This window comes from Phoca vitulina, unplaced genomic scaffold (assembly GCF_004348235.1).
Source record: "Phoca vitulina isolate PV1807 unplaced genomic scaffold, GSC_HSeal_1.0 scaffold4, whole genome shotgun sequence".
NCBI lineage: Eukaryota > Metazoa > Chordata > Mammalia > Carnivora > Phocidae > Phoca > Phoca vitulina.
Window position 1 is genome coordinate 14,497,605 of NW_022589707.1, and position 20,579 is coordinate 14,518,183.

Here is a 20,579-nt window from a genome sequence, read left to right on the forward strand (position 1 = left end):
CTCCCACTTCCCCCGGCTTGTGTTCCCTCTCTCACTGTGTCTCTCTCTGTCAAATAAATAAATAAAATCTTTAAAAAAAAAAAAAAAAGAAAATGAATGACAGAGGCATCTGTGTGGCTCAGTGGGTTAAGCGACCGACTCTTGATTTTAGCTCAGGTCATGGTCTCAGGGTTGTGTGATGGGAGGACCGCCTCGGGATGGGGTCTGCTTGCGATTCTCTCCCTCTGCCCGTACCCACCCCTGCTTGCATGCATGCTCTCTCTAAAAATAAATAATCTTAAATAAAAAAAGAAAAAGAAAAAGAAAATGAGTGACAATATTGATATTTTCACCAAAAAAATTAGAATCTATTTTAAAAGAGAAAATCAAATAAAATTTCTAGCACTAAAAAATGCTATAGCTGAAATCAAGAGAAAAAAAATAGGTGGGGTTAAAAGCAAATTGGACATGGCTGAATAGAGAATTGGTAAACTGGAACACAAATAAGTAAAACCTATCCAGGATGGAATAAGGAGAGAAAAAAAATGATAGAAAAGACAGGGAAAAGCATAAAGGACATGGGGGTATGACAAAAGGTATAATATAGATTAAATTGGAGTCACAGAGGAAAGGAAAAAAAGAATGGGTCAGAAACAATGTTTGAAGAATATCAAAATTTTTTTCAGAACTGATGAGAGAGTCATGCTACAGATTCATGAGGGGTCAAAAACCATAGAATAAATACAAAGAAAGTCATTCTTAGGTGATAATATCTACATCTCGAAAACGAAAATCTAGAAATCCCTCATATTTCCAAAGATGATTTTTGAAAAACTGAAATACAGCAGTCAGGTCGCCACAAACAGCTGATATGTATCTTATCTACATGTAAAACATCACAAAGTCCCTGTATCAGGCTCCAAATCATTTATTCAAAACCTACTATATTTACTTAGAAGTTAATGCAAATGGTAGAGCCATCTGCCTATCTGGAAAAAAAATAACAGAATATAAACCTCCTGAATTCGATCAAAGATAAAAACTATTTCTACATAAAAGGAAACTGATGATGCTCAGAGAAGAATCATAACTTGCTAAGAGTCACACAAAGATCCAATTCTAGGAGTCAGCTCTGCAGACTGAATCAGTAGGCCTCCATCGACTTCATATTCCTTTCCTCTATCCTGGGTATCTTTATTTTTCTAAAGTTCTAAGATTATCAGACTGAAAATATCGGAACTTTCAGTGGCCAGTAAAGTTCCTAAGCCATGCCAGTGTCTAATTTCAGTTTAGGGAAAGAGGAGGAAAGGAGAGTAAGGAAGAGCATGACAGTCCCCAGTCTCCAGGGAGTGGAATACCTACAAACTAGTGATTCAAATTCATGGGTTTGCAGGAGTCTATGGGATTGTAACAAATTCTCAAATTCATGTGCACAATGATTTTGTCTATAGACCAAATAAATAATAAACCTCACAAGTGTGTTCTATTTTTCAAATGTATGTGAGTAATAAAATAAAAATTCATTTAAAAACCAAAATAAGGGGAGAGGGAGGAAGGAAAAGGAATTATTAGGAGCAGTGTCACTTTTGAATTATATAAGCATTATTCAGACATCTCTAAGGACCTATCTCACCAAAACCCCATTTTTAATCCCAAATTGCTAAGGATAATGCCAAAATAAACCCAGGGTAGACAGAAAGTTTCCTACAGATGGATACTTTATTTTTTTTAAAAGATTTTATTTATTTATTTGACAGAGAGAGACACAGCGAGAGAGGGAACACAAGCAGGGGGAGTGGAGAGGGAGAAGCAGGCTTCCTGCTGAGCAGGGAGCCCAATGCAGGGCTCATCCCAGGACTCTGGGATCATGACCCGAGCTGAAGGCAGACGCTTAACGACTGAGCCACCCAGGCGCCCCCAGATGGATACTTTAAATACAACAATTGAACATCAAGGAACTCATCATAAATAAGTTCAAAATTTGTTTCGCTAAGGCAAACAGTCTCACTCAAAATGGCCAAAGAACAACAAAAACAAACAACAACAAAACAAAGCCAGAAAGCCTAAATGTCCAGTAATAGGAGACCAATTAAATAAAATGCCATAAAATTATTACCTAGATTATAATGCACCATTAACGAATGATATAGAGGAATATTTAATAACATGAGGAAATATTTATTATATAATGAGGAAAAAGAATACATAACAGCAAACAGAGGACAAAATCAAAATGAAAAATATAGTTACAACAAAACATCTGGAATGATATATATCAAAGGGTGATTGGTTATCTTTGGATGGTGGTATTAAGGATAATTTATATTTTGTTCCGGTCTATATTTTGCAAATATTCCACAATAAACTTAGAAGGCTTTTTTGCAAGCAGAAAAAATATGTATTCATTTTTAAATGTTAAATTTTAAAATAGTTGAAATAGGTTCATCTCTAATCCTAGTTGTCAAATCATATCACTTTAACTTGAACTATGTATGTACACAAGGTACAATTTTAATGGTTTGATTTTAAGTAATAAAGAAGACTAACAGAAAAAAAGGTAAACACACTTAAAATGTATCAAATTTTACAATCTAAAATATTTAAGTCTTTCAGTTACATGTAAACTAGAATCATTCCATATTAGTGAAATTACCTAATGTGTACAAAACTTTCAAAGGTCCTCCCAGTTTTCATACTAATACATTAAAACCTTAATGTCAAGACAAAAAAATCTAAATATTGCTCTTTCTCTAAACTTATAGCACTTCTTATTTGTACTCACAATTAGGCACATACTATAGACATGCAAAATATTGAAGCAGCTTTGGTAACAGAAGTCAGAAGGCCCAAGATGAGAATACCATCTCCTACCCTTTCAACTCTTGGACCTGGGCAAATTAATTTCTTTCTCTGAACTTCAGTTCAGAGAGAGAGTAAGACAGAGTAGTATTTATTGTAAAGTGTTTGTGAAGACTAAATCAAAAAACACATGCTAAGTGCTAAGCGTAGTGCCCAAAGAACAGAAGGTACTTAATAAATGGTAGTTGTTACTAGAAGCACATGCAATAGCTTTTAAGTCACTGAACTTGTCAAGCCGTTTAAAAACTATATGACAAGTTACTTAACCTGTACAGACCTCAGTTTCCTCACCTGCAAAAAACAAAAAACAAACGAAAAAACCTCATCTTGCTGGTTTGTTCTAAGGATTAAGTAAAACTATATAGAAAAATCATTTTGCATGTAATAGGTGCTCAGTAAAGTGTAGTCGGTATCACTATTAGCTACATCAAGAAGCATTTAAGTATAGAGAATATAAAATATTTTTACATATAAACTCCCATGTAATTTTAACAATTAATCATCATTTAAATATATTTCCCTGGGATGCCTGGGTGGCTCAGGTCATGATCCCAGGGTCCTAGGATAGAGTCTCCCATCGGGCTCCTTGCTCAGCAGGAAGTCTGCTTCTCCCTCTGCCTGCCGCTCCCCCTGCTTGTGCTCTCTCTCTGACAAATAAACAAAATCTTTCTTAAAAAATGTATTTCTCGGGGCGCCTGGGTGGCTTAGTCATTAGGTGTCTGCCTTCAGCTCAGGTCATGATCCCAGGGTCCTCGGATGGAGCTCCGCATCAGGCTCCCTGCTCAGCAGGAAGCCTACTTCTCCCTCTCCCATTCCCCCTGCTTGTGTTCCCTCTTTTGCTGTGTCTCTGTCAACTAAATAAATAAAATCTTAAAAAAAAAAAGTATTTCTCTTAATTCCCAAATTGAGTATAAATTTCAGAAAAATGTAAAATATGGCAAACTTTTTAAGCACACTGCAAAACAAAAGACCACTTTATTAGCTTCAAAATAAAAATGTGCTATCTATAACTAGATCTGCTTTAATATTTTTAAGGTCCAAATAAATCTAAAAGGATGAGAAGGAAAAAATGGTTTTTTTCTGCCTTTGGGAGAAGGAAAAAAAATTCTCGTCCTTAGGAAGATAGATATCTGAATTGTTCCACTTTTTTCATGACTTCACATGTTTTTACACAACTAAAATTTAAGTGCCTTTAATATGAGAACTCTTTCCAGTCTCTGAATTCCTGAATCTACCTTTGTGCAGAAGCAGAACAGCACTTTTAAGACTATGGAATGTGAAGCGAGACTGCCTAGGTTCAAATCCTGACTTCATCTAGCTGTGTAACCTGAGGCAAGTTTTAATCTCTCCATGCCCAGTTCCTCATTTGGAAAACAGAAATTCTTCAAACAATTGTGAGAATTAAATGAGTTAATACACTTAAAGTGTTCATAAAAGAGCCTACCATATGGAAGGCACATTATAAGTGTTTCCCATTGTTATTATTGCTTTCTTATTCACCCCTAAAAATGCCTAGATCTGTGACTCTTGAAATCAATAAATACTTGCTACCCAGGAGACAATTCCAACAAATGGCTTTACTTAAAATTAGTACTTAGGAAGTACCTAACATGACTGTCACAGCAGTAAAGATACAGCAACTGCCATTAAAGAGGATTTTAGGGCAAAAGCAAGGAAAGTCAATTCCCTTTCTTACACTTCCTATTATATAAAGTTGTAACATCCTTACTTGCTAATAGAAGTTCAGTACCAAAAGAGTTTTACAATTTAGGCATGGCACACACTAATCCAGCACACACAAAATTCTCAAACTCCATAATACTCAATTATATTCCTTCAAAGAAAAAAGTTCCAATTACTCTTCTATTTTAATATCTTAGTACTTTAAAATAAAAACTATTCTGCATAAAACAACAGAATACCATAAGGATTAAATAAGACACTGTAAATAAAAGTGTTTGAGAGTTAAATATGCATTAGATACTAATTTATGAACATATACGAGAGAATTACAATAGATTTCTCCAAACTCAAACAACTGCCTTCCAACCAAAACTAGTACTCTGTCCACTTCAAATCTTGGGTCAGATAATAAGACGTAAGTCAGAGTAAAGTTACCATCCCACTAAATCACTTCCTGCTTGAAACGCACTCTTCCCTTTTTATTCATAACCGAGATGGGACTTCTAATATCCAAGTCCTGCCCTTAGACCGAAGTTTAAGGAGTGAAATCCTGAAAGGAGCCCAACTTAAGACCAGCAAAATTTCTATTAGAAAACTTCTTTGAAGTTATTAGATCAAAGGATGCCACCCCAATTCCCTACTGTCTGTGATCCTAACCTGGGTATAGAAAAATGCTAATTGTCTCCAGATTCAAGAACTTGTTAGCCTCAAAAATCAGAAGTACCTGGGCCACATTTCAACTAAAGCTGAGGGCTAGAATGTTCACCTGGCTCACTCTCAAATGAAAAGTTGTAGTCCAACATCAATCAGGAACACAGCCATGCAGTAGCCATCAATAGGCCACACAGGCCAGATCTGACCACAAGTCACTTGGCACCCTTCACTGAAGCAAACCCTACTGAAGGCCTGACTGCCAACCCTTGACCTGGTGAATAGGACAATGGGCTAGCAGTCAAGAGAGCTATAGATTCTTCTAGTCACAGATCCATTTTGAGATTCTTGACTGATTTAACTGAAGAAATCAAATTTGAGAAAAGGTAAAGAATTTTTGAAATACAGATGAAAAATTTTGAGTATGCTTCACAGATCTAGTTACTTCATTTGTTCAGTAACATAAAAAGATATATTATTTGCAACTTGTTTTGTTCATAAAATCATTCCTGGCCTTGTGAAATGATGGGGGGTGGGGAACAACTAGCACTTTTCTTCAGGGTCTGCATAGATCTTTAAACTTCACTAAGCCAGTTTCTCTATCTCTATGTAAAACTGGAGTTACATGTTCTTCCCTCAAAGATAAACTAAAGATAAACAAACACTGTATGAAAGTACTTTCAGCATTTCAGAAGGAATTTGTTACCAAAAAAACCACATATGGTAGTAATGCAATGGAACTTGTTTTAACACCAAATCGGGGATTCAGACCAAACCAGTGTTGGAAGTCAAATCCATTAAAGTCAGACTTTTCTGTCTATATTTGAGTTCCTGGGTTGGGAAATTGGTCTGTATTTATATAAATCCATGTTCTGAGCCATAATATAATGGAACTCTTCTGTAATGTCCCAGCCCACTCCCTATCTTTTTCAGAACTACCAGCCGGAAAAGACAACCCTCTGCAAATTCTAAAATCCTCCCCACTTGCAAGGATTCTGATGGATCCCACAACTTTTCAGCCTTGCGTGACTTTTACCACTCCTCTGGAGCTAATCACTTCTAATGACCCCAGTCAAGAACAATCACTCCTCTGCTCAGCTTTACACTGTCTCGGCCGATCCCTCCCCCAATCTCGACAGCTCCGACGACCTTAGACATCTTCACCAGTTTGCCAGACGTCGGGACCTCAAAAGCTCCGGTTCCTGCCCCACCTCCCTGAGCCAGCCGCCCCCCAAGCTCTCTTCAACCCCCAAACCCCGGGCACAGTATCACGGGGCTCCCGGTTGTCCTACGCGCTCCGGATCCACGGCACACCTCACCCCTTCCCCCCGGACCCCGCTCTCCGGACCCTAACCCCTCCTTGAGACGGGGGGTAGGGAGAGCAAAGCTCTCCGCGGCTGGACTGAGACTCGGGAGGCCAGGCGTCCCCCTACCAGGCCCCGCCTGGGCCTCTCGGCTCGACTGCCCTCCACAGCCCCCCTGGCCCAGCCGTGCTTATGCCGAAGAGTAGGGCAGCACGAGCCCAGGGCCCAGCACTTACTCGGGAAGGTAAGTGGAGGAGAAGGAGCTCCACTTGTGTAGCGCATAGGGGAGAAGCCGGCACTCGGGCGCCGCAGCGACAGCCCCGCCAGCCGCCATCTTGTCAGCACCGAAGCGGCCGCCACCGACCGCCGGCCGCGCCGGGAGGAGGGGAGGGGCGTGGCCTGCTCTTAAAGGGGCCGTGCGCTCTCCCCTTCTGGGGTCTTGCTGGTTTTGTGCACCGCTGAGGCGCGCGCGGATACTGGGTTCTCTCCTAGAGTTTCCGTCGCGTAATGCTCCTTAATAGACCGACTGAAATTGGGACTGGACTGTGAGCACCTGAGGGCTGTCCTGGGAGGCTCGGAGGGGAGTGGCGCAAAGGACTTTTCTTACAAGCTGAGGTAAGCCAAGAATGTTATGAAAAGAAATAAACTGTAGTTAGGAGCCAGGAAGGGAAATTGAGAAGACGGACTTGGGAGAAGGGACGTCTTTGCGACTTTGGAAACCGCTGCCCTCACCGAAAGGGAGCTGGCGTGGAAGAGCTACCGTCCTTTCCCTCTGCCGCGGTCCTGGTTTTAAATGTCTTGCCCCGCGTTCCCAAGTCACATGGAGACAGGAAAAGGAAATGCTCCTGTGTCCTCTCACCCTGTTCTGTTTGCAGTTTGTGAGATGCCCTTCCTTGTAAACATTTATTGCGAGTCCCCTCACACCAGTCCGTGCACTAGGCTTGCTCAGTCATGATATTCACCCACAGACCAGAAAAAAACCTTAAGGGGTTGGGGAACCCGCCTGTCATCGTTTTTTCCAGTTGTTAAATCTGTCCGCTTTTAGCTCGGGCAGAAATTTCGCCCAAAAGTTCAGACAGAACAGGGTTGTAAGAAAAAGACCAGAGAGGGAATAACAACCCTCGTGCTCTGAATGCCATATGGGCACCACACCAGCTTCTTATCAAAAAAGGAACATTTGCTCCAAATATCTGGCAGCTTTAGATAATGCTCCCATCAGGTACCCGTTTGTCAGGGTTATGCATGCTTAGTTCTTGGTTTAGCCACTGCAATTACCCAAGTATTCCTCACTTACTAGAAAAGGTTCTACCCGGAAAAGCCGTGACAGTGTCTTCATCTCCTGCCCCATGGAAAAACTCATGCAAAGAGTTTCTCAGTGAATGACCAAGTGAGTTGAAACACCTCAGTAGTAGTCTCTTCCCGTTATAATCATTAACTGTCCTGATCTCTTACCATAGAGGAAAACTTAGTAGTAGCCTTCGCTAGCATATCAGATCAAGAATGCCAAAAAGGGGCCTCCTGGCTGGCTCAGTCAGTAGAGCATTCTACTCTTGATCTTGGGGTTGTGAGTTCGAGCCCCACATTGGGTATAGAGATTACTTAAAAAAAAAAAAAAAAACTTTGAAAAAAAGAATGCCCCAAAGAAGGCCACAATATGTTAACTTCTAAAATCAGATGCACTTTGGGTGTTGCAGCATGTTGGAAAAATAGTTGTTCCTTGAGGGAATGCTATATGACCCCAGTGACTTGAGTTGGGAGTCTAGAGACAGGGGGAGAGGCCAGAGAAGGTTAGTCCCAAAGATGCTTAGTGGTTAACTTTGGAGAAAAGAGATACTTTTAAGGGGAAAGGATTAAGACGGTGACTTAGTTCAATTAGTTAGGGGCCCCAAATTTGCTAACTATACCTCTTACCCTAATGTAAGTAGAGTCTTTGTTCTTTTCCAGACATAGAGTTATGGTTTCTGAGTAACCCTTTTATTTTTTTTAAAGATTTTATTTATTTATTTATTTGAGAGGGTGGGGATGAGGGGCAGAGGGAGAGGGAGAAAGAGAATCTCAAGCAGACTCCATGCCAAGTGCATAGCCAGTCACGGGGCTCAATCTCATGACCCGGAGATCATGACCTGAGCCAAAATCAAGAGTTGAATGCTCAATCTACTGAACCAGCCAGGCACCCCCTGAGTGATCCTCTTAAAAAACAGGTATAGGGCGCCTGGGTGGCTCAGTTGGTTGAGCGACTGCCTTCGGCTCAGGTCATGATCCTGGAGACCCAGGATTGAGTCCCGCATCGGGCTCCCTGCTCAGCAGGGAGTCTGCTTCTCCCTCTGACCCTCCCCCCTCTCATGTGCTCTCTCTCTCTCATTCTCTCTCTCAAATAAATAAATAAAATCTTTAAAAAAAACAAAAAAACAAAAAAAACAAAACAGGTATAAGTCAGTTCTTCCTGAGATGACTTTCAGTGACTTTCTATTCCATTTAAGTAATATGGAGCTCCTTTAGCAGAGGCCTTTCATATCCTGCCTTGATTACCTCTTCAGCCTTCTCTCTTCTTTCCCCCTTACAAGTTTTACTCCTCCCAAACTAAACTAACACACTAAATTGGCTCCTATAAGTCTGTGCTCTCTCTGGCCTCCAAGGTTAGTCTAAGCCAAGCCAGGAGTATTCTCTACCATTCTTCACCTGGCTAACTCCTGCTCATTTTTCAGATCATTTCATTCTGGAAAATCGTTCCTCATCACCTATTTTGAGGTTAGGTGCCATTTTCTATATTTCCCTTGGCACCCTTAGTTTCCCTCCTTATCTTAGCAAATATCACAATATATTTTAATTTCCTCTTTTTTTCCTATTCTCTCTCCCTAAACTATAACGCCCATGCAGGTAGGAGTTATGCATATCTTGTTCACAGTTGTATGCTCAGTCCTATGAGAATGTCTAGTACATAGTAGGTGCTCAATAAATATTTATTGAAGAATGAATAAATTACACTAAAAGGGAACTTGGGTTGCAAAGGAAAGAGAATGCCAGAACTTCTCAGACAGCAAACATGTATCCCTATTAAAAAAAAAAAAAAAGATTTATTAAGAGGCTGTGATATACCAGGCTTTGTCTAGGTGCTAGGAAGACAGGGATAAACAAATAAGCCAGACGAGGGCCCTGCTTTCATGGAGCTTATATTCTGATAGGGTAACATATAATAATAAATAAGTCAATTAGATCATTTTAGTCTGTGCATTTAGAGTACTAAGAAAAGACCATACTGGAGTAATATTTAGATTGGATGGTAAAAGAAACTTCTCTAAGAAGGTAATAGTTAAGCTAATAACCTATACAGTAAGAAAATGCCAGGCATACAAAGGCTGAATAAAAAAACATTCCAGGCAGAGAGAATAAATAAGTGCAATGGGGCCTGAGACCGGAAAGGGGTTGGTGTGTTCAAAGAATAGAAAGTGTGGCTGGAGCCTAGTGATGGGGGAGAGTGGAGTTGGGAAAGTAGGGCCCTAACAGCTGTGGTAAGGAACCATGACGTGGAACTACAAAGAAGAGACCTGTGCAGGGGCTCAAGTCAAGGAGCAGCGTGATCCATTTTAATGAGTTGGAGAGAAGGAAGAGTTGAAGTGAGAAGACTTGACAGGAGATTATTATAGTAGCCATGCAAGAAATGATGGTGGCTTGGATTAGCAGAGGAGATGGAGAATAGAGGTTGAATTCGGACATATTTTAGAAGTAAAGCCAACTAGACTTGCTGGTGAGGGAGGGAAGGCAGGCAGACAAGGAAGGAATCAAGGATAATTCCTGGGTTTGGGATTTGCATCACTGGGTCGATAGTGGGAGGGGAAGATTTAGGGTTAGAACAGTTTCAAGGTATAAGGAATCAAGAATTCTGAATTCAGACATTCAAATGACCAAGAGACACATGAAAAGATGCTCAGCACCACTAATCATCAGGGAAATGCAAATCAAAACCACAATGAGCTATCCCTGAACACCAGTCAGTATGACTAGTATCAGAAAGACAAGAAATAGCATGTGTTCGCAAGGATGTGTAGAAAAGGAAACCCTCGTGCATGGTTGGTGGGAATGTAAATTGGTACAACCACTGTAGGAAACAGTATGGATGTTCCTCAGAAAATTAAAAATAGAAATATCATATAATCCAGTAATTCCACTACTGGGTATATGTCCAAGGAAAATGAAAACACTAATTTGAAGAGATACATGGGGTGCCTGGCTGGCTCAGTTGGTAGAGCATGTGACTCTAGAGCTCAGGGTCATGAGTTCAACCCCATGTTGGGTGTAGAGCTTACTTAAAAAAAAATGAAAAGATACATGCACCCCTGTGTTTATTGCAGCATTATTTACATAGCCAAGAAATGGAAGCAGCCCAAGTGTCCACTGATACATGAAGGAAAGAAGATGTGGAATATACATATATAAAAGAGTGAAATCTTGCCATTTGCAACAACATGGATGGACCTAGAGGGTATTATGCTAAGTGAAATAGGTCAGAGAAAGGCAAATACCGTATGATTTCACTTATATGTGAAATCTAAAAAACAAAACAAATGAACAAACAAGCTAACAACAAAAAAACCCAAACACTTTTTTTTTTTTTAAAGATTTGATTTATTTGACAGAGAGAGACACAGCGAGAGAGGGAACACAAGCAGGGGGAGTGGGAGAGGGAGAAGCAGGCTTCCCGCTGAGCAGGGAGCCTGATGCGGGGCTCGATTCCAGGACCCTGAGGTCATGACCTGAGCCGAAGGCAGACGCTTAACGACTGAGCCACCCAGGCGCCCCCCCAAACACTTTTAAATAAACAAACTGGTGACCAGAGGGGAGGTTGGTGAGGGGATGGGTGAAATGGGTGAAGAGGATTCTTCTCTTACAAAAGAAAAAAAAAAAAAGAATTCTGACATCAGTGTACTATATAGGGGATGCCTAGTAGACATAGAAGTAGAATTGCCAAGGATGTAATATGGAGAATCTATATTGGTCAGAGTCTTACATCTAGTCACCTTATAGGCATTTGGCCTTCTTTTTATCTAACCATCTAGTGGTTGCTTATTTTGTCTCAGGCACTGATTGCTGAGTCAACAAATTTTTCTCTGAATAGCAGAGTCACTAGCTCCAGGTATAGCAGCTCTAGATAGAAGAAACCATTGGTGTCAGCCTTTTGAAGATGATATAGGGGTACAAGAATAGCCTATGGAAAGAAGCCTAGAGTATGTGTTGAAAATCTTAGTTTTGTTCCTAGGTCTGGTACTTTTCTAGCCATGAGACCTTGGGAAAGTCACATAACTTCTCTGAGTCTCGTTTTCCACCCTATAGAGTGAATTGAATCAAATCTATCCTGTCTACTACACAAGGGGGTTTTGAAGATCAGGTGAAGGAAGAGAACAATTATCGAGTGCCTAGCTTATTTACTATGAATGACGTTAAGTTCTCATTTAATTCTCAGAGAAACTCTGAGATATAAATATTATTCCCCTTTCACAAATGAGAAAAATAAGACTCAGAAATGTTAAATACTTGTTGTCTTTGGTTGGCTTCTTCACATGTGTGGGACAGAAGAGAGTGAGGTGGGGGTATTCCTTCCCCTGACTTCCCTGCCTGTGAGGTCACTCGGGACTGACTGGCCCTTTTGACCAAAGGTCACAAGTCCTCTTCCCAAGTGGTCTCTCTACACAGCTCTCTGGTTCTGGGTTCCAGTAACCACTCCCACTGCTTGCCTTCTGTGGTTTCCTGGCGCGTTCTCACACTTTTATAAATAGTCCCTTTATTAAACCTCTTACATTGCCCAACTTGAGAATGCCATCTGTTTCCAGCTGGGACCTTCACTGATAGAATAACTTATCCGAGGAGGTGTAGCTAGTCAGTGACAGAGCTGGAATCTCTTTGGTTCAAAAGCTGGTCCTGTTTGATCACATCCCATTCTTCTCAAGTAGGAAGAGACATGGTCAACTGTAAAGTGCTATTCAGATATAAGATGTTGTCGAATAAAAAAGACCACCAATGGGCGCCTGGGTGGCTCAGTCGTTAAGCGTCTGCCTTCAGCTCAGGTCATGATCCCAGGGTCCTGGATTGAGCTCTGCATGGGGGCTCCCTGCTCAGCGGGAAGCCTGCTTCTCCCTCTCCCACTCCCCCTGCTTGTGTTCCCTCTCTCGCAGTCTCTCTCCCTCTGTCAAATAAATAAATAAAATCTTAAAAAAAAAAGACCACCACGAGTTAGAAAGCAAAACAAATTTGGCTGATTTATTTCCAGGCAAAGGAACACACTAGGCTAAGAGGGAAAAGAAGGTGTTTTTAATTGTAAGGAAGGGGTTTCGTGATTGTTATGTTCACTAAAGATTAAAATATACCTTCTAAATGAGCTGGAATAAATCAACAGCTCTGTACATGACTGGTTAAAACAAGCCTCATACTTCAGTGGTCAGGAAAAAAATAAATCTTCAGATAGGTTCTGTAAGGGTCTTACTTTAGCTGACCCGAGGTTGGGCAAAGTTCATGGTTTCTTTAACCATTTTAGGTGTTGAGTAAAGTAGAGGCACAATAGTATACAGTGTGCTATCTCCTAGGCAAGCTCTGCTGTAAATGGAAGAATTTCCTTTTACAATATTATGCCACAGATGAAGAAACTAATACCCAAATATGTTAGATGTCATGTCCAAGGTCATTTACACGATTGGCCTTTTGCAGATCGGAATCCATAAGCCGAGTACCTGATTCTCAGTGACTATTTTCCTCATGTATTTAATGGGAACTTTTTAGGACTACGCCTACATTATTCTTCTTTATATCATCCGTAACTAGCACATAGTAGATACTCAAATAGTTCCTGAACTGTATCTCTTAGTTCCTCCTGAATTTTTTCCCACTAATTGTCTTAGGCAATTAAGCCTGCTTTAACAAAAATACCATAAACTTTGAGGCTTAAATGACAAACACTTATTTTTCACAGTTCTGGAGGCTGGGAAGTCCAAAATCAAGGTGCTAGTAGATTCAGTATCTGATGAGAGACCTCTTCCTGATTTGCAGACATCTACCTTCTTGCTTCTGCCCCTGACCCCCCAAAATGCATGTCCTTCTTACATGCAAAATACATTCATTTTATCCCAACAGCCCCAAAATCTTAGCTCATTCCAGCATAAAATCCAAAGTCTTATCCAAATATCATCTCAATCAGATATGGATGAGACTCTTCCTGAGGCAGAACTCCTCTCCAGCTATGAACCAGTGAAACCAAGTAAGTTAAGTGCTTGCACAATACAGTGGTAGGACAGGCATAAGATAGACATTCCCATTCCAAAAGGAAGAAATGAGAAAGAGAGGAAGGAGGGATGAGTCCCATGAAAGCAAGGTAAACTCCATGAAATCCCAAAGCCTGAGAATAATCCCCTTTGGCTCTTTGCTCTGCCTTTAGTACTGCCTTTTTTGACCCCCTGGGATGGTGGCCCTGCCAGAGGAAACCCCGTCTCCCCCCCCCCCCAGGGCTCTGGGTAGGCCTGTCCCAGAGCTGTGGGTGGAAGCCATCTGGCCTGTGGTAATAGAGGTGATACCTTCCTCTTTTGAAACCCTGATGGCCCCCCGATCTCTGAATTGTTTTCAGGGTCATTCTTTCCCTGTCTTGAAGAATAGCTTATATTCCAACAAACAGCTCTGTGGTCCTGGTCCTATAAAATCCAAGACATCCAACCACCTTTCTTCATTTCATCTATGTCCATCCCCTTCAGTTCACACTGGAGTATCCTTGCTGAGGTAGCTGATTAGGTCCGTGGTTCATATCCACACCAATCTCTTATCAAATATAGTCAGCCAGCCATACATTTAGTGTTTTCTTCAAACATGCTTTCTCATTTTTTGTAATGTGGAGAGGCTTAGAATTTTCCAAATCTTTAAATTCTGGTTCCTTTTTGCATAACAGTTCCATCATCAGTTCATATTTCTCTTCTCTCATTTTACTACAAGCAGTCAGGAGGAACCAAGCCACTTCTTAAACACTTTGTTTAGAAATCTCAGCTAGGTACCAATTTCATCACTTGCAAGTTCTACCTTCACAGAACACAAGAACAAAAACACAAATCAGCCAAATTCTTTGCCACTATATGACAAAGATCACCTTTCCTCCGGTCTCCAATAACATGTTCCTCATTTCTGTCTGAGAGCAGAATGGCCTTTACTGTCCATATCTCTAGCAACATTCCATTCATGTATTCTCTTAAAAAATGGAAGGCATTCTCTCCAGCTTTGTTCCTTCTGAGCTCTCTCCAGAATCGCCTTTGGTAGTCCCTTCATAGCAATATTGAGTTCTTCCAGCATGTCCCCCCAAACATGCCCGCTTCTGTGTACTGATTTTTGTCTCAGTTAGCTTGGGCTACTGTAACAACAATATAATAGACTACGTAGATTAAATAGCTATTAACCTTAAAAATCAAAGTATTTTGCCAGCAAAAAATCGATTTATTCAGAAATAGCAGAGAATTTCAATTCAGGATGTGCAAGCTACAGCAAAACCATAGGCAAGTCCAACAACAGGCAAAGGAGAGGGATGTTATTTAGTTGAAGAAGAAATAAGTTGGGAGGGATTGTTTTGAATGAAAGTCCATTGGAGAAAACAAAGAGTTGGGGTTGATGACTTCTCATTAGCTGAGTTGAAGAGGAAGTCAATGTCTTGTAGGAGATACAATATACTTCTTTTCCCTGTTGGGGCCTGTAATTGATGATTCTTTCCTGGTGATGATTCTTCTGTTGGAGCCTATAATTGACACTTCTGTTGGGAAGAGTGTAACTGACAATTCTTCCTGTAACTGACATTGAGTGGTATGTCTGTCCTCTTTAGTGAGGTTTTCCTTTATTAATTTTCACATAATAAACATTTATTTCTCACACTTAGAGTCTGGAAGTCCAAACTCAAGGCACCAGTAGATTTGGTGTCTACAGCCTTATTCCTGTTTGCAGATAGTGGCCTTCTTGCTGTATGGATGTGAGAGAAGATTTCTGGTCTCATCCCCTTTATAAGGGCACTAGTCCCATCAGGAGGCTCCACCTTCATGATTTCATCAAAATATAATCACCTTGTGGCGCCTGGGTGGCTCAGTCGTTAAGCGTCTGCCTTCAGCTCAGGTCATGATCCCGGAGTCCTGGGATCGAGCCCCGCATCGGGCTCCCTGCTCTGCGGGAAGCCTGCTTCTCCCTCTCCCACTCCCCCTGCTTGTGTTCTCTCTCTCGCTGTGTATCTCTCTCTGTCAAATAAATAAACAAAATCTAAAAAAAAAAAAAAAAAAAAAAATATAATCACCTTCTAAAGGCCCCACCTTCTAAAACCATCACATCAGGGAGTAGGGGCTTCAGCATATGAATTTGAAGAAAACGCAAACATTCAGTCCATAGCACTAATGTATGATTATATTTTTTAAAAATTAAAGGAGTTTGCTTAGGGATCATCTGAAGACTGGAAAGAATTAAAGGCATGGGGGCTATCCATCCATTTTTGGTTAGTAAATGAAGAAAATCATCATGGGGATTAGAATTTGCCCCAAAATAATTCCCACTGAGCATTTCTTGCATACCAGGAATATGCATGCATTATCTCAGTGAATGAGCAGCCCTGCCAGTAAACTCAGAGATTCTTGGAGGTCAAGATTCGCCAAACCCACAATAATTGCCTTATTATACAAGTCTCAAATGTACACATTCGGGATTCAGAAGGCCAAGGGAAATATGTGATGTATTCCTAAGACTAATGGTTCTGCCTCCATCTTGCTTCTGTTCTCTCATGGTTGCCATATTAACTCATTCCAACTTTGCTATTGTTGTTTGGAATCATTTCTTTGGGCACAACACTGCCAAAAGGAGCGGGTGAAAAGCAAATACCAGCACTTTGTAAATAAGGGGATATCCCCTTTATTTTTTAGGACAAAGGAACTTGAGCCAGCCCCAGTGGGGCCTCTGCGCAGGTCCCAGGTGAACACTGAGACTAGCTTCAGGTGTGACGCTCAGGTCCATCTGCTCCCAGGAGATGGCAGCAGCAGCCGCCACAGCCTCCGCGGGCTGGCCAGAGCAGAATTCCTCCTTTTGCCTGTTGGCATCCAAGCCTAGAAATTCCTGGTATTAGAGACCGCTTTATCCCTCCCTTGGTTCGCTGAGCTTGGCTGGAGCTGAGACACGGGGAGTACAGGAACTGGCCACTGGTTCGTCATCTCGTAAGTGCCTAGTTTTTTTTTTTTTTGTAAACATTTTGGTCTGAACTGTGACCTTGAAGCATGTACAAAGGAGGACCAGGAAGTCTCTGGCCAGGGAAAAGAGCTTCAAAAAGAAATAAATACAGTTGACCCTTGAAGCCGGGTTAGGGGCACCAACCTCCCTCCCCACCCTCGTGCCGTCAAAAATCCACGTGTAGCTTTTGACTCCCTAAAAGCTTAACTACATATATCCCACTGTTGACTGGAATCCTTACTGATAACATAAACAGTCAATTAACCCGCATTTTGTATGTGTATTGTATGCTGTATTTTTAGACTAAAGTAAGCTAGAAAAAGAAAACATTGTTAAAATCACAAGGAAGAGAAAATACATTTACAGTACTGTACTGTATTTCTTAAAAAAAAAAAAAAGTCCACATATTAGTGGACCCATGCGGTTCAAACCCGTGTTATTCCAGGGTCAACGGTAGTAACTTAAACACTTAACATCCACATAGGCATAAATGCAGAGGACCCCAGCTCACAGTTTGGTGCCACACCAAGAATATAGATTCTCCACCCAGCCTCCCAGATACCAGCCAGCTGACCTTGTCCCGGATTCTGTCAGAGCTGCAATTTCCTCATCCACCTAGTGTAGACTCAGTGATGTAAAGTGCCTACTAATTCTTAAATTATGAGTTACTGTACTTTTGTTTTCTGGATTAAGTAAGGCTGGGCCTTTATGAGTTACTGTACTTTCATTTTCTGGATTAAGTAAGGCTGGGCCTTCACCCTTTCAGAATTTTAAAAATCCCAGACACAACAAGTGCTACAGGATCCAAGTTGATCCCAGGTGAGCACATATCCTGGTTCAGTGAGCACTGCCAGCTGCCGAGGAGGTGGGCAGGACTCCCAGGAAATGTCTGAACACAGCACAGCTGTGGAGGAACTGTCAACTGCTGGGGGTTGCTTTGCAAATTACCACATCTAAATGAGGCAGACAAAATAATATTCCAAAAAGCAATTACCACTGACTCCTACTGTATTTGGAAACCAGAAGTCCTTTTGGGAAAAGTGAAATTGGCTCACAAAAAATTATCCCACCCCTCGGGGTAGAAATGTTTGAGGTTTAGGGGATTCTTTTTTTTTTTTTCTTTTAAAGATTTTATTTATTTATTTGACAGAGAGAGACAGCGAGAGAGGGAACACAAGCAGGGGGATTGGGAGAGGGAGAAGCAGGCTTCCTGCAGAGCAGAGAGCCCGATGCGGGGCTCAATCCCAGGACCCTGAGATCATGACCTGAGCCGAAGGCAGACGCTTAACGACTGAGCCACCCAGGCACCCCGAGGTTTAGGGGATTCTTAAGTCAGGACCTGTCAGTGCTTCTGTCCCACTGTCACGGTCAGGGGCTCAACCTGGTTTTTGTGAAGGCGAAAATGGAACGAGCTCCTCTCCTTTCCTCCCTGCTTCATCCAGCTTGCTCTCACCTTCATTGCCTGGACGGCTTCAACGTTCATCCATTCATTCAGTAAATACTTACTGGACACCTACTATGTGCCAGGTACTGGGAATATACCTAGCTATTAAGGACTTCACAGTCAACTAGTCAGATATTAAATGGGTTAAATATACAAAGTAGCCGGAAAGCATTAGCATATAAATATAAAATATAAAGTAACAATAGTGGCCATAGTGGTAGTTAGCAGAACATTGGCTCTATAAGGCCACAGGCCAAATATCTTTTCTAATTCAAGCTATACCCAGAATATAGTAGAATCATCTAGAGTAGGCCTACGGGTATCAGCCCCTGTGGGTCTGTCAAGGCAACCATTCTTTCCTGTTTCACATGAAAATCATCATAGGAGACTCCCTTCGTGGGCTAGGAAACTTAAGCTCCAGAAAGCTACTTTAAATGGAAATATGTATGTGTTACCTGACATGAAAGGATCGCTGACTGGGGACAGCTTCTCCCTTTATGTTTTCTGCGTTAGAATATCAGCACAGGGGATGGTCAGGTTAAATAAGTTTCAGTGTCAACTGAAACAGAGGGAACTGCAGAATGACAGAAGTAGGAGAGCATAGTGACCAAGAATTCTAGATGGCTGTGCACTAGAAAAGAGAACCAGATCCAGCATGCAGAGCAGGTCAGAGAGTAAGGCAACAGCGATGTCATGGGACAAGGGACTCAGCTGAGCTATTTAGTACAACAAACAAACAGAGAAGAAGCAAACCAGTTCTCCTGGTTCCCCAACAGCTCAGATCAATCTGAGGAGGTCAACTGAAGTTTGTCTTCAAAGAGACACCAGATGTCCTCATAATGTTGGAATTGGGCCAAAACATGTCTCAAATGCAAATTTTTATAAAGACCTTTCTTATATTGATAATTTTATTTTCTTCCTGTATATTTCCATATAAGCTCAAAATTATCTCCTTCCGCCCCCCCATCTCTACAAACAATTTCTGGCAATGTCAGTTACTAAACATATAGCACAAAGAGTGAGAAACTCTGGCCTTAGGTCTAATTTTATGCAATTTAATGTTCAGGTCATTGCTCTCAGAGCCCCAAAAATAACCATCATTATACTGGGTTTCTCTGGTGAGCACATTCAGAGAGATGCCTCTAAGCAGTGGCTCTCATTCTTGGCTGCATGTTGGAATCCCATGAGAAACTTGTAAAAATCCCCACATCACATCCCAAAACAGTTACAGATTAGGGGTGGGACCTAAGCATTGATATATTAATTTTAAGTTTCTCAAAAGGTTTCCTTTTTTTTTTTTCTTTCCCTTAAAATCATGGATGCTGCCTTATTTACCAAAGGTCCTGGCCCAGGACTGGTTCTACCAGCCAGGCTTTTAGTTCCTCCAAAGATTTCTATGTGCCACCAAGGTTGGGAACTTTCCCCCCTTATGTCTTAGCAGGAAGCTGTTGGTACCTGACAGCTAAGCTCCCCTTCTGCGTTTGGAATTTCTCCTGAGAAGTAAGCGTCAAGAAACCAGATGCTGCAACGGCAGCTAGCTTGGACATCCACTTAGTTGTAAGATTTCCATTTCAACTTTCCCACCTTGTCCACCAGGTCTACAATTAAAATGACTTGGATACTTAAAGTTGTGAACAACAGTTAATTGGTATTTTAAAGAGAATTGGTAACAGGTGATGCTGGTGCAAATGCCACACTCTAGAGACCCCACATTCATCCTAAAAGCAAATAAAAATGCTTCTTTAAATCCCCCACACTGTGTGGGTGCCTGGGTGGCTCAGTTGGTTGAGTGTCCAACTCTTGGTTTTGGCTCAGGTCATGATCTCAGGGTTGTGGGATCGAGGCCCACGTTGGGCTCCGTGCTCAGTGCTGGGGTGGGGTTTCGGATTGGGATTTTCTCTCTTTTTCTCTCTCTCTCCTTCTGCCCCTCCCTTAGGCTCTCTCTCTCAAATAAATAAATAATTTTTCTTTAAAAAGAGAAATCCCCCACACTAAGTCTTTTTCCTCTCCTCCTTCTTTACCCATTTTTCTCTTCCTCTCATTCCTCTCTTCCTACCTGTCTCCTTCAGCTGCTCTCCCACAATATCAGTCTTTATATCCTGCTCCTCTTACCCCTTGTTGCTCTCTCATTCCCCTCTGCATCTGACTTGACTTCTTTCACTCAGTCATCTCCCTCTAACCCACAACACATACCTCTCCTCTCTTTCATCTTTTCCACTTGCTTCTCCTTAATGGACTATACCATAGAACAAAAACATTGTCAAATATTTATAATTACTAAATAAGGTATTTGTTGTTAACTTTAAAAGCAGATAAGTTCTGGGGCGCCTGGCTGGCTCAGCCGGTAGAGCTTGCGACTCTTGATCTCGAGGTCATGAGTTCAAGCCCCATGTTGGGCCGTTGGGCGTAGAGATTACTTTAAATAAATAAAAATAAAAGCAATTAAG

General features: G+C 41.4%; 1 protein-coding gene across 5 annotated transcripts in view; it reads right to left on the minus strand.

Annotated features, from left to right (window-relative positions):
- MKLN1 (muskelin 1) overlaps positions 1 to 20,579 on the minus strand; it is a 313,020-nt gene that overhangs the window by 154,639 nt on the left and 137,802 nt on the right. The window contains exon 1 of one of the 5 annotated variants that reach the window (XM_032401555.1): positions 6,713 to 6,848. The exons of the other annotated variants lie outside the window; for them this stretch is intronic. Coding sequence (XP_032257446.1) covers positions 6,713 to 6,810 — 98 coding nt within the window. The 5' untranslated portion in view covers positions 6,811 to 6,848. Of the gene's footprint in view, positions 1 to 6,712; positions 6,849 to 20,579 lie in introns of those variants that run through there. 5 annotated transcript variants of the gene reach the window in all.